The 12,729-nt window shown below is 45.9% G+C and overlaps 1 protein-coding gene across 1 annotated transcript in view; it reads left to right on the top strand.

The window, feature by feature from the left end:
* Positions 1-64: 64 nt before the first annotated feature.
* Positions 65-12,729, top strand: part of JKAMP (JNK1/MAPK8 associated membrane protein) — a 43,334-nt gene continuing 30,669 nt past the window's right edge. Inside the window, exons 1-5 of the mRNA XM_075331172.1 lie at positions 65-137; positions 2,308-2,399; positions 7,802-7,956; positions 8,063-8,269; positions 9,482-9,663. Of these exons, the coding sequence (XP_075187287.1) occupies positions 134-137; positions 2,308-2,399; positions 7,802-7,956; positions 8,063-8,269; positions 9,482-9,663 (640 nt within the window). The 5' untranslated portion in view covers positions 65-133. The remainder of the gene's footprint in view (positions 138-2,307; positions 2,400-7,801; positions 7,957-8,062; positions 8,270-9,481; positions 9,664-12,729) is intronic.

Here is a 12,729-nt window from a genome sequence, read left to right as displayed (position 1 = left end):
ACAACAAAGATGGCGGTGAAGCGTTTACGTCTCTCACAGTTCGACGTAAGGAGTGACGTCAGCACATCCGCAGAGCCAGACCCGGAAGTGGTGGTTATGTCTGCAGGCTGGAGCTCGCTGACCCTGGCTCCTGATGGGTAAGTCGTGGGCACTGCGGGTGTCAGGGGGTGTGCTCGGGCGGGGGTCCTGGGCACTGCCATCATCAGGGGGTACAGTGACGGCCCCTGGTCCCCCTGATATAACCCTCTGCCCCATGTAAAAAAAAAAAAGGAAAAGAACTGAGACGTTGCCCATAGCAACCAGATTGCTCCTGATTTTTAACCCCTTCCTCACTTAGCCAATTTTCAGTTTTGCTCTTTCATTTTCTACCTCCTCTATTCTGCAAAGAACCGGCCCTTTTTTATTTTTCCACTGGCGCAGACGTATGAGGGGCGGTTATTTATGGGACGGGGTGTAGTTTTGATGGACGCCATCCATTGTACCATAAAAGGTACTGAAAAATGGTGGCGAAAGGACACACGGCGAGTATAACGGAGCGAGTGTTGGGCGATACTAAAAAAAATCACATTCCACTCGGACCAGTGTCACTCTTATGAGTGTTTTTGTTTTCCCCTCTTTTCTCAGCCCTAATCGGACCGAGAAAACAGTCGAATCCGATCCGTTTTCACTCGCACCCATAGACGTCTGTGGGTGCGAGAGAAACCGCATTACACCGGAGTGCAGTGCGATCTACGCATCAGCTGATAATGGAGAAGATGGGGAGATTAGTTCCTTCTCTCCTCCGCAGCTGTGATCCAATCGCAGGATCACATCACAGCGGCACGACACACTGCTTACACTCCAGCAGAGCCTGAGCCGAGTATCATGCGATGCACTCGTGTGGCCTCAGCCTTAGGTCCACTATGGACGATACTTCACTGTCACAGACACAATGGATCAGGCAGGTAAAACACCAACATGCCCCATCTTTTTTTTTTTTTTTTTTCTTTCTTATGGCTAATATTTTTATTCACTGATGGATCAAACCACTAATGGAGATGTCAGAATCCTAAATATACCCCATCCTGGGTGCACGGAGGCACTATAACCTTGACGCCTGTGCCCTCAAACCCTAGTGACAATTACGCCGGATGCCCTCCAAGCTCAGCTCCGCCGGATGCCCTCCAACCTCATTATCACTGGGCGCTCTCCAACCTCAGCGACAACAACACCCAGTGCCCTTCAACTTTAGCGCCGCCGCTGGGTGCCGCTCCCCAAGCTCAGTACCACCGGATACTCTCAGCATCTCCGCCGAGTGCCCCCCAACCTCAGTACCGCCGGATACCCTCAGCATCTCCGCCGCCGGGTGCCCCTCCCCAACCTCAGTACCGCCGGATACCCTCAGCATCTCCGCCGCCGGGTGCCCCCCAACTTCAGTACCGCCGGATACCATCAGCATCTCCGCCGCCGGGTGCCCCCCAACCTCAGTACCGCCGGATACCCTCAGCATCTCCGCCGCCGGGTGCCCCCCAACCTCAGTACCGCCGGATACCCTCCACCCTCAGCATGCCTGCCGCTGGGTGCCCTCCATCTTCAGCGACAACGCCTCTGTCAGCACAGGATGACTTTTCACACCAAGTACAGGCGCTCGCGTGCATCATGGCAGCTAATCATTTATATGCACCTGCTGGTTTTCATCTATCCTCTCTTTTCTGACTTTGAAGCCAGAGCTGTCAATCAAAGAAGAGGGAAGATGGGGATGGAGGGAAACCCAGCAGCTGGGAAGGAGTATTTAAACGATGGCCCCGCCCTGATGCACCGAGCCTGTGCTTTGTGTGATCAGTCATCCTGTGCGGACAGAGGCCCTTTAAATCATGGCAGTTCTAAAACAAGATAAAATAAATAAAGTTACGAGCTTTAAATGGGATGTCATGATTGTTGATTCTAGTTTGTGGGGAAAAAAAACACATTTATACCCATTTTTGTGTTTATTTTTGTTTCCTTTTAATATTTTGAAACCCTTGATCCTTTTTGTAGACTGTGCGATTACTTGGATAATATTTATAACTCTGTATCGCAGTGTATTAGGTGAACATTACTCTGAAAGTTAGCCTGTTAGACCCTGCCAGTGAAAGGGCCCAACAGGTGTAGGATGGAACTACATATAGTTTGGTTATAGTCTGTAACCGCGGAGACACATCGCTATGCATAGGAGCTGTATCCTGAAAACCATAGTTATGCCTGTTTACAGAGATTCAGTGTAATTGTATCTAGTTTTTGACAGATGATGTACTAAAGTCCACTGACTATGTCCCATCTTCTTTTCAGCTGTGGATACAGGAAAAGCATGCATCGGTCTGTACTGTGGAAAACCTGTTCTGTTCTCAAATGGGTCAAATGAAACCTTTGGAGAATGTGGGGTGAGTTATATCTACATTATATATATATAGTTAGGTCCAGAAATATTTGGACAGTGACACAATTGTCGCGAGTTGGGCTCTGCATGCCACCACATTGGATTTGAAATGAAACCTCTACAACAGAATTCAAGTGCAGATTGTAACGTTTAATTTGAAGGTTTGAACAAAAATATCTGATAGAAATTGTAGGAATTGTACACATTTCTTTACAAACACTCCACATTTTAGGAGGTCAAAAGTAATTGGACAAATAAACCAAACCCAAACAAAATATTTGTATTTTCAATATTTTGTTGCGAATCCTTTGGAGGCAATCACTGCCTTAAGTCTGGAACCCATGGACATCACCAAACGCTGGGTTTCCTCCTTCTTAATGCTTTGCCAGGCCTTTACAGCCGCAGCCTTCAGGTCTTGCTTGTTTGTGGGTCTTTCCGTCTTAAGTCTGGATTTGAGCAAGTGAAATGCATGCTCAATTGGGTTAAGATCTGGTGATTGACTTGGCCATTGCAGAATGTTCCATTTTTTGCACTCATGAACTCCTGGGTAGCTTTGGCTGTATGCTTGGGGTCATTGTCCATCTGTACTATGAAGCGCCGTCCTATCAACTTTGCGGCATTTGGCTGAATCTGGGCTGAAAGTATATCCCGGTACACTTCAGAATTCATCCGGCTACTCTTGTCTGCTGTTATGTCATCAATAAACACAAGTAACCCAGTGCCATTGAGAGCCATGCATGCCCATGCCATCACGTTGCCTCCACCATGTTTTACAGAGGATGTGGTGTGCCTTGGATCATGTGCCGTTCCCTTTCTTCTCCAAACTTTTTTCTTCCCATCATTCTGGTACAGGTTGATCTTTGTCTCATCTGTCCATAGAATACTTTTCCAGAACTGAGCTGGCTTCATGAGGTGTTTTTCTGCAAATGTAACTCTGGCCTGTCTATTTTTGGAATTGATGAATGGTTTGCATCTAGATGTGAACCCTTTGTATTTACTTTCATGGAGTCTTCTCTTTACTGTTGACTTAGAGACAGATACACCTACTTCACTGAGAGTGTTCTGGACTTCAGTTGATGTTGTGAACGGGTTCTTCTTCACCAAAGAAAGTATGCGGCGATCATCCACCACTGTTGTCATCCGTGGACGCCCAGGCCTTTTTGAGTTCCCAAGCTCACCAGTCAATTCCTTTTTTCTCAGAATGTACCCGACTGTTGATTTTGCTACTCCAAGCATGTCTGCTATCTCTCTGATGGATTTTTTCTTTTTTTTCAGCCTCAGGATGTTCTGCTTCACCTCAATTGAGAGTTCCTTAGACCGCATGTTGTCTGGTCACAGCAACAGCTTCCAAATGCAAAACCACACACCTGTAATCAACCCCAGACCTTTTAACTACTTCATTGATTACAGGTTAACGAGGGAGACGCCTTCAGAGTTAATTGCAGCCCTTAGAGTCCCTTGTCCAATTACTTTTGGTCCCTTGAAAAAGAGGAGGCTATGCATTATAGAGCTATGATTTCTAAACCCTTTCTCCGATTTGGATGTGAAAACTCATATTGCAGCTGGGAGTGTGCACTTTCAGCCCATATTATATATATAATTGTATTTCTGAACATGTTTTTGTAGACCACGGGGGAACACTATTCTCCTTAAGGAGACTTTGCAAGCCAGTCTGGCTGCCAGGTAAGGGGACTTATAGCTGCAATGCCCCTCTGGGAAATATTCAAATTGTCTCTCCAGTAAAGGAGACAAACTCTAGCACAGCGCCACCTATTGGAAGTAGCGATCCTAAAAGTCACAAGTGGATTTTCGACAATCCTTTGCAATATGACTCAGGATATATAAGCCAGATCAGAATCCCAATTTGCAGACACGGTGTTTCGGGGTGCTTGCCCCTCGTCAGTGCAAAGTATGGGGGTGTCTGATCTGGCTCATGAGAAAGCTATGTGGGGACCACGGGGGAACACTATTCTCCTTAAGGAGACTTTGCAAGCCAGTCTGGCTGCCAGGTAAGGGGACTTATAGCTGCAATGCCCCTCTGGGAAATATTCAAATTGTCTCTCCAGTAAAGGAGACAAACTCTAGCACAGCGCCACCTATTGGAAGTAGCGATCCTAAAAGTCACAAGTGGATTTTCGACAATCCTTTGCAATATGACTCAGGATATATAAGCCAGATCAGAATCCCAATTTGCAGACACGGTGTTTCGGGGTGCTTGCCCCTCGTCAGTGCAAAGTATGGGGGTGTCTGATCTGGCTCATGAGAAAGCTATGTGGGGACCACGGGGGAACACTATTCTCCTTAAGGAGACTTTGCAAGCCAGTCTGGCTGCCAGGTAAGGGGACTTATAGCTGCAATGCCCCTCTGTAAACAGCTAAAATAACAAAACTTGTGTCACTGTCCAAATATTTCTGGACCTAACTGTATATATATTAGTCCTCTCATTTAAGATTTATGGTCATGGATGGAACGGAGAGATCTGTTTGACGACCATATAGCAGAAATCCTAGGTCTACCTACCTAAACGAACAGCGCCATATAGGCCTACGATTCTTATCCATTGAGGCGGAAATTGTAGATGTAATTTGGGTGATAAAATGACTTCTTTATGGGCTTCTGCATTAGTCCTTAGCCAGCTCTTTTGTATAGATCAGGACAACCTTTTTCCATTAACTTAAGCAGAAAATGTCTGTAAAGCCTGTTCTGCCTCTGCCTGGTCTCTACATTATGTCAATAGCCCGTTATTTTGCTATGGGCAGTGTAATGTCAGGCAGCACATTCCCGTCAATACCAGAGGATCAGTCATAGACTGGTAGCCTCTGCCCACATAAGATATACTGGTCTGTCCTATGTTGGGTGCAGGTGTGTAGAGCAGCCTCAGGAGCTGCGCCCGCTCCAGACGTGACGGACGCCAGATGTGTTATACCGGCAGCACCTCGAACAGGGATGATCAGAGCTACCTCCAGTCTCTGCTTTTTAAAGGGAACCTGTGGTTACTGGGTGTATATTGCTAATCCCTGCCTATCTGTCCCTGTATACACTAGCATAGATGAAGGGATCTGTAGAAAAAGTATTTCTAAAGATGTTTTACCGTATGCTAATGAGCGAGGGAACTAGTCCCCTGGTTTTTAGTTCCCCGGCCAGTCGCCCCATTAGCATGTTACTACGCTCCTGTGGGTGTGCTAACATGCTAATGAATGTGCAGCGTCACAGGATGATCTCACCTCTCCACAGCCATCGCGTCCGACGCTGGATTTTGGCTCAGTGCACATGACCCCGGAGTTTGGGTCAGGCGCACTACTCCAGTTTGAAGCCAGGACGTGTACACCCGGCTTCATAGTGCGCATGACCCAAACTCCGGGGTCATGCACATTGAGCCGAAATCCACCATCAAACGCGTGGTGGCGGTGAGGTGAGTGAGATCATCCTGTGACACTGCGCATTCATTGGCATGATAGCACATCCACAGGGGCGTAACTAACATGCTAATGAAGCCGATTGGCCAGGGAACGAACTCCCAGGGGACTAGTGCCTTCGCTCATTAGCATATCATAAAGGATCTTTAGAAATACTTTTTCTAAAGATCTCTTTATCTATCCTAGTGTATACAGGGCCTTAGGCAGGGATTAGAGATACGCAGCCAGAACTGCTCATGGCTCTGGGTGTATATTACACCTGACAGGTTCCCTTTAAGCACTTAAAGGGATTGTTCAATACTAGGACAACCCCCTCTGATTCCACCTTTCCCCCAAGTAAAATAATGAAGCCTATACTCCCCACGCATGTATGTGCCCTGCCAGCGCTATCCAGGATCGCAGTGGGGTTGTGACATCATGTATTGTCAATCTCTGCCTCAGACAAGGCTTCATAGGAGATCGGTCATTTTACTATATTCCGCAATACTCAATTATTGCATCGTGTAGTAGAAATATCCTACAGGGACTGAAAAGTAAAGTAAAAATTAAGAAAAATAAATGTTTTGAAAAATCTAAAAGTTTGAATCTCCCCTATTTTCCCAATTCCAAAATCTAAAAATTATTTGGTTGCAATATCGTCCAATCTATGAAAAAATAAAATTAATTTACTTGTATGGTAAAAGCCATAAAGAGTAAAAAATGCAATAAAGGCATTCTATGTACCCTTCAATAATATAAATAAAAATTATAACTCTGCGCAGAAAAAAGAAAAACCTTCACCCAGGTCCATCCACGGAAAAATAAAAAAAAGTTACATATCTCAGAAAATAGTGGCGAAACCCTGTTTGTCTTTTATCTCTATAACATAGAGGAAAAAGAATAAAATTGGACAGGTTTGCACTTACTGGAACGTCACATTGCCAATTCATTTTTACCACACAATGAACAACATAAATAAAAAAAAAAAACCCAAAAGCAATGGCAAAATTGCATTTTATCTATTTATATTTTTTTTTAACAATTTTTCCCACTTCACATTTTTCTGATCTCTTTTTTTCAACGCATTATTTGATAAAATGAATGGTGTCAAATATCATTTAATAATACAACTCCTGACGAAGCCATTCAGTGAAACGCGCGTCGAGGCCCCGCCCCCACGCCTGGTCTGCCGTGATCTTATCCTGCTCTCATTATGTCTCAAGGTATTGTGATGTGGCTATGATTCAGCCTTTTTTTCCCTCTGGGGATATGTTTGGGCCTAATTGATTCCCTTACAATTTACTTTCCGCTTGTACTGGATATTTACTATTTACCCATTGCCTATAACATTCACATATACCTTACAAGCAGGTGTTACTGCCATCTACTGGCAATTCCTAGGTATTTCTGTGTGTCATGTTTCTGAGCCAGGATTTTTCTTTCCATTCTTTCCTTTGTTCACCTTTTATATTAATAAAGACTTTTGTAATTTACTATTATCTCTTGTGGTCCTTGTGCTTTGTGTAATCCCTATAGTTCACCATCTCCTATTGGTTTAGGGTTTTACACACTTTTAGGTCTTTCTTTTTTAATAATACAACTTCTCCAGCAAAAAAAGAAAAAAAGCCATCATATGGGTATTTCAATGGGGGGGAAAAATGAAGTCTGGGAAGAAGAAAAAACAAAGATTTTAAGGTTTGGCATATGCTTTATGTCAAATCATATGCTTCATTACATCTCCTTTTAATATAAATATTGCCATTGTTAGTGATCAGTCCCATACCCATGCTACCCAGTGCCTAAAAGCTTCACAGCAAATTATTAATAATAATTTTATTCATTTATATAGCGCTATTAATTCCACAGCGCTTTACATACATTGACTGCACTGTCCCCATTGGGGCTCGCAATCTAGAGTCCCTGTCTGTATGTCTTTGGACAGGATCTTTGGCCTACAGTAACTCCTTATAAAAGTGTCAGAATATAAGACTTGCGTGCCTTTGTCTTGCAGGCGTGCCCTCGAGGCCAGCGGATCGATTCTCACAGCATCTGTCGCCCATGTGTGGGGTCTCCGGAGCTGTACGACTGGCTGTATTTAGGATTTATGGGCATGCTGCCACTTATATTACACTGGTTCTTCATTGAATGGTATTCTGGTAAGAAGAGGTAAGGGCTGGGTTCTCTTCTGTTGACAGTACAGGTGCTTTTTTTTTTGTGATTATGTAGTATTATATACGTTATGTATACATGATGTAACGGTTCATCTCTCCAGTTCCAGCGCGTTTTTCCAGCACATCACGGCCTTGTTTGAATGCACTGTTGCTGCCCTGATAACGTTACTGGTCAATGAACCCATTGGATATCTACACATTCGCTCCTGTGGAGTGGAAAAACTCTCCGATTGGTATACAATGCTGTACAACCCCAGCCCGGACTACGTCAACACTGTGCACTGTACACACGAGGCCGTGTATCCCCTGTAAGTCTGCTCTTTACATAATATTCATGGTCTGATATAGCGGAGAACTGGGTGTTTATAAAAATGGACATTTTATAGATTGTTCATTTGTCACATTTTTTTTCTAGACTTGTCTTAAACCAAGAGCGAGTTCTTATGCCCACAGGGAATTTGTCACCAGGTTTTGCTATGTAATCTGAGAGCAGCATGATGTAGGAGCAGAAACCCTGATTCCAGTGATGTAATTTAATAGGCTGTGTTGCTGTTTCAATAATATCATTATTTTATCAGCAGGAGATTATCACTACAGAACTAGGTGTCCTGTGCCTCCTAGCTCTCCTATTCTGTGTAACACCACACCCACCACTGATTAGCAGCTTTCTGCCTATGCACAGTGTATACAGAAAGCTGCCTATCAGTAGTGTGGGTGGGGTTATACACAGTTCAGAATTCTGAGCTCTGCTAGATCTGCAGCAGAGAAAACAGGGATTGTATCAAAATTACATCAAGTTGTGATTATTTATCAGTTGTGTATAGAGGCGTTACCTGTCATTCTAAGTCTGCCTCTGATGATAATGAGACTCTTGAAAAGTATTCTGTAAAAAGGAAGAGTGAATCTGAAATCCACAGCTGCCTCTGTGATAAATATATATCTATATTTTTATTTTATTTTTTCACCATGCAACACAAAAACTTGATTTAATCAAACGTTCATTTTCTGATGATCAATTGTCTGTAATTCTGTAATCATAGGGTGGATAGTGACCACATTAGGGATGTCTGGGCAGCCATCTTTAAAGTGTTATTCCCATCTCCAAGAGCCTGCCCGAATATGTAGGTGTTGTTATAATAATTAATAATATCAGCAAATACCTCCAATTAGTAATGTAGTATAGTTCTCCTGATTAACCATGTCACTTACCTCATGTGCAGGGCATTGCAGGACCTTAGGTATCCATGGTTATGACCATGAGCAATTAACTGAGATTTTATGTGTGGTCTTAACCATGGATAGCTAAGGTCCTGCAATGCGCTGCACATGAGGTAAGCGACATAGTGAATCAGAAGAACTATACTACATTTTTAATTGGAGGTATTTGCTAATATTATTATTACACCTACTACATATTATTATAGGATCTTGGAGCTGGGAATACCCCTTTAAGTAGTGATTTTGTGTGGCCAGTGTAAATGTTACTCATTTTATAATGGTTGCATTGCCTTCATCCACAGGTACACAATAGTCTTCATTTACTATGCATTCAGCTTGGTGTTGATGATGATGCTCAGACCTCTGTTAATAAAGAAGATCGCCTGCGGGTTGGGGAAGTCGGACCGTTTTAAGAGCATCTATGCAGCGCTGTATTTTTTCCCCATCCTAACAGTGATACAGGCTGTAGGCGGAGGATTACTGTGTAAGTCACATTCATGTACATTATGGCAAATGTGATTATAATTATATGATCATATACCGTATATTTATGTTTCAGTATCGGACTAAAATGCACACCAGTCATATTGTGAAGGAATCGCATCTCTGAAATGACAACTTCCTATCTCGCTAGACCCCTCTATCTCCTCCACAGGATGGATGATAACCTGCTGATCGCTGGAGGTCCCAGTACTATATATGATCATCTCCAACAGTCCCATAGATAACATTGGGAGCAATGACGCAGATGCTCAGCTCCGGCTTTATTCAGATGGGATATTGTATCGGACAAGGTCCCAGCGTTACGCAAGTTATCACCTTTTGTCCATACACCCTAAGACCCCATAGGCATCATGGGCATCTTCTGCTACAGAATCTAATATATAAAGCTGAATGTGTATGTATGTATGTGTGTCCGGAATTGGCTCTGCACCATCACAGCTACAGCCACACAATTTTGCACACTCACACGTCTGGACCCCGAGAGCGTCATAGGCTATGTTGTGAGGTGAAATTTTAACCCCGCGCGTTCCAATTTACCAATCAATTTTGCCTCTATCTACATAATCGGGAATAAGTGAAACAAAAAGTGTATCCGCACCGTCGCATTTACAATCACGGAATTTTGCACAGACACCTCACGTGACCGAGGGAACGTCGTAGACTATGTTTTGACAGGAAAATTTAACCCTGCGTTTTACAGTTACGCTCCAAAAAACATGACTTCATTAAAGTAAATGGTGCCTGGAACTACAGGGTATTAGTAGGAGCTGTGAGTGGTTGCTATAAGAACAAAAGACATTCATAGTATAAGAAGCTTATATGTGAGGTAATAAGATGTCGGTGGGGAGACGGACAGAGGCAGACCTGGACAGGCAAGGAGGAGTCAGCCAGAGAGAAAGACAAAGATAGATGGGGAAGGACACAGACCTTGATAGAGAAAGACGGGGAAAGAGACAGAGAAATAGAGACAGACAAGGAAAGAGACAGAGACAGACAGACAGACAGAGACAGGCACACAGGGAAAGAAACAGAGAGAGATATAGATAGACAAAGACACAGACCTGGAAAGAGACAGATGGAGCACATTACTTGGCCAATTTAGTTAAATCTGTGTGGAATATCTGTGGTGTGAAATGCTTCTATTAGCTTAGTTTTTGCCTTTTAATAATGACATTTCTATCTATTTGTTTTGTGGTTTTTGTGTGCAGAATACATTTTTGTTAATTCGTTCTTTCTCTATCGTTTCATTGGGGGACACAGGACCATGGGACACAGGACCATGGGTTATGCTGCTGTCACTAGGAGGCTGACACTAAGTAAACATAAAAAAGTTAGCTCCTCCCCAGCAGTGTACACCCTGAGCCGGAGGCGGGCTCAGATCAGTTTTAGCTTAGTGTCGTAGGAGGCTGATGTGGGCCGTCTCGGCCCCCCTCAGCCATTTGTTTTTTTGCGCTTTTTTCTTTTATTTCGGCGCCGCTCATCACTCTCATACCTGTCGTCTTCTTCTCTGCAGGTATTCGCTTCACTCATTCTCCGCAGCCCCGTGGGTACCGCTCCCCAGGGTCACAGGGGCTTGAGACTTCGGGGCCCTCTCCCCCGCCCGTCCCCGTGGTACCACTCCCGGGGGTGCGCGTGTGGGCAGGTTGTTTTGTGGGCACCCCTGATTCGCCCTGAGGTATCACCCCAAAGGGCGTACAGGGGAGTACAGCAGGGATGGATCCTCCGCAGCATGTGTGATAGGGGGCTGTCTACCCCCATCATGATGTCCACTACCCTGCCTTCAGCACGCTCTCCCCCGGAGCCTTCCTGGACGAGCAGAGCTGTTCACAGGCAGGGCAGGGAGCCCTGCCTGCACCGCATCCATCGCTGAGCCGGCGCCGCCGATTACAGGTAGGACCGACTTCCCTGCTCTTTCCCCCGGCCCTCTCCATAAATTTAGTCCCCGGTCTCGGCCTAGTCGCTCCTGCGTCCTAGCCACGCCCCCCTGCAGCGCTATTGGCCGCCGGTCGTCTCCCTCTGTACCTCCCACTGCTCTGCCTCCTGGCTGATGGTGGGGGCTGTAAATCCTCCTGGTTTTTTTCGCGCCGGAATCCTGCTCCTCCCCCAGCCTCCTCCAGCGTCCCCTCTCCATTTTAGCCTGCCTCTGGTCCCCTGAGGCTGCAGCGCGCCGGCGTTCTGAGTTTTCTGGCCAGCTCATTCCTGGACTCCACTTCTGGACTGGTGGGCAGCACGCAGGACCTGGGTAAGCTCTGCTCCTAAGGAGTAGCCCTCACTAGGTAGCATTCTCTGAGTTTAGGGACGAGTTAACCCTCTCCTGTCTCCTTCCTAGCAGCCACCAGGGAGAGTACCTGTTTGCACCATGCCTAAGGCTAAGCCCACCCAATCCAAGCAGGCCCCCTTTGCACTATTTTTTGCATGCTCCTCCTGCAGCTCCAAATTTTCCCAGGGTCAGGACGTCCCACTATGCTCCGTCTGTTCTACAGACGCGCAGCCTCCGCAGAACTCCGCGGCCGACGTTTCTGATACCGCAGACGCCACAGCGCCATATGCTGCAGGGCCCTGCGTCCTGCCCCCCCCCACTGGCTAGCGTCCCTGTCCCAGTCCGTAGATTCCCTCTCTGAGGCTTCTCGGACCATCGCGCAAGCTCTACGCCTGCTGCCGACGCTCGCCCAGATTCCCGCAGACCCGGCGCAATTGCCTCCGGAGCAGGTGAGCCCCGTTGCAGGGTCCTCCTCTGCTGCTCAGAAACGGACCCGCCAGGTCTCGTCCTCAGACTCTTCCCAGGTTTCACCTTCATCCCCAGGTCCAGACCGTCAGTCCTCCAGGGAGGCTTCTGACTGCTCCGAGGATGATTCCGATGCGGTACCCCTGCAGGACTCAGAGCAGGCGGCCGATATCCGGCACATGGTAAATAGCCTGATAGAAGCAGTAAACCAGACCTTGAAGGTACAGGTGGACCCAGTCTCCTCCCAGAGCACCCAGATCTCCTTTAAGCGGGTGAAGCGGGCCCAGAACACATTCAGCGGACATCCAGAATTCGCTGAGT

The sequence above is a fragment of the Anomaloglossus baeobatrachus genome, chromosome 12 (genome assembly GCF_048569485.1).
Source record: "Anomaloglossus baeobatrachus isolate aAnoBae1 chromosome 12, aAnoBae1.hap1, whole genome shotgun sequence".
In the NCBI taxonomy this organism is placed as follows: domain Eukaryota; kingdom Metazoa; phylum Chordata; class Amphibia; order Anura; family Aromobatidae; genus Anomaloglossus; species Anomaloglossus baeobatrachus.
Note: the sequence above shows the minus strand (reverse complement) of the source record. Positions and strands in the feature narration are given on the sequence as shown.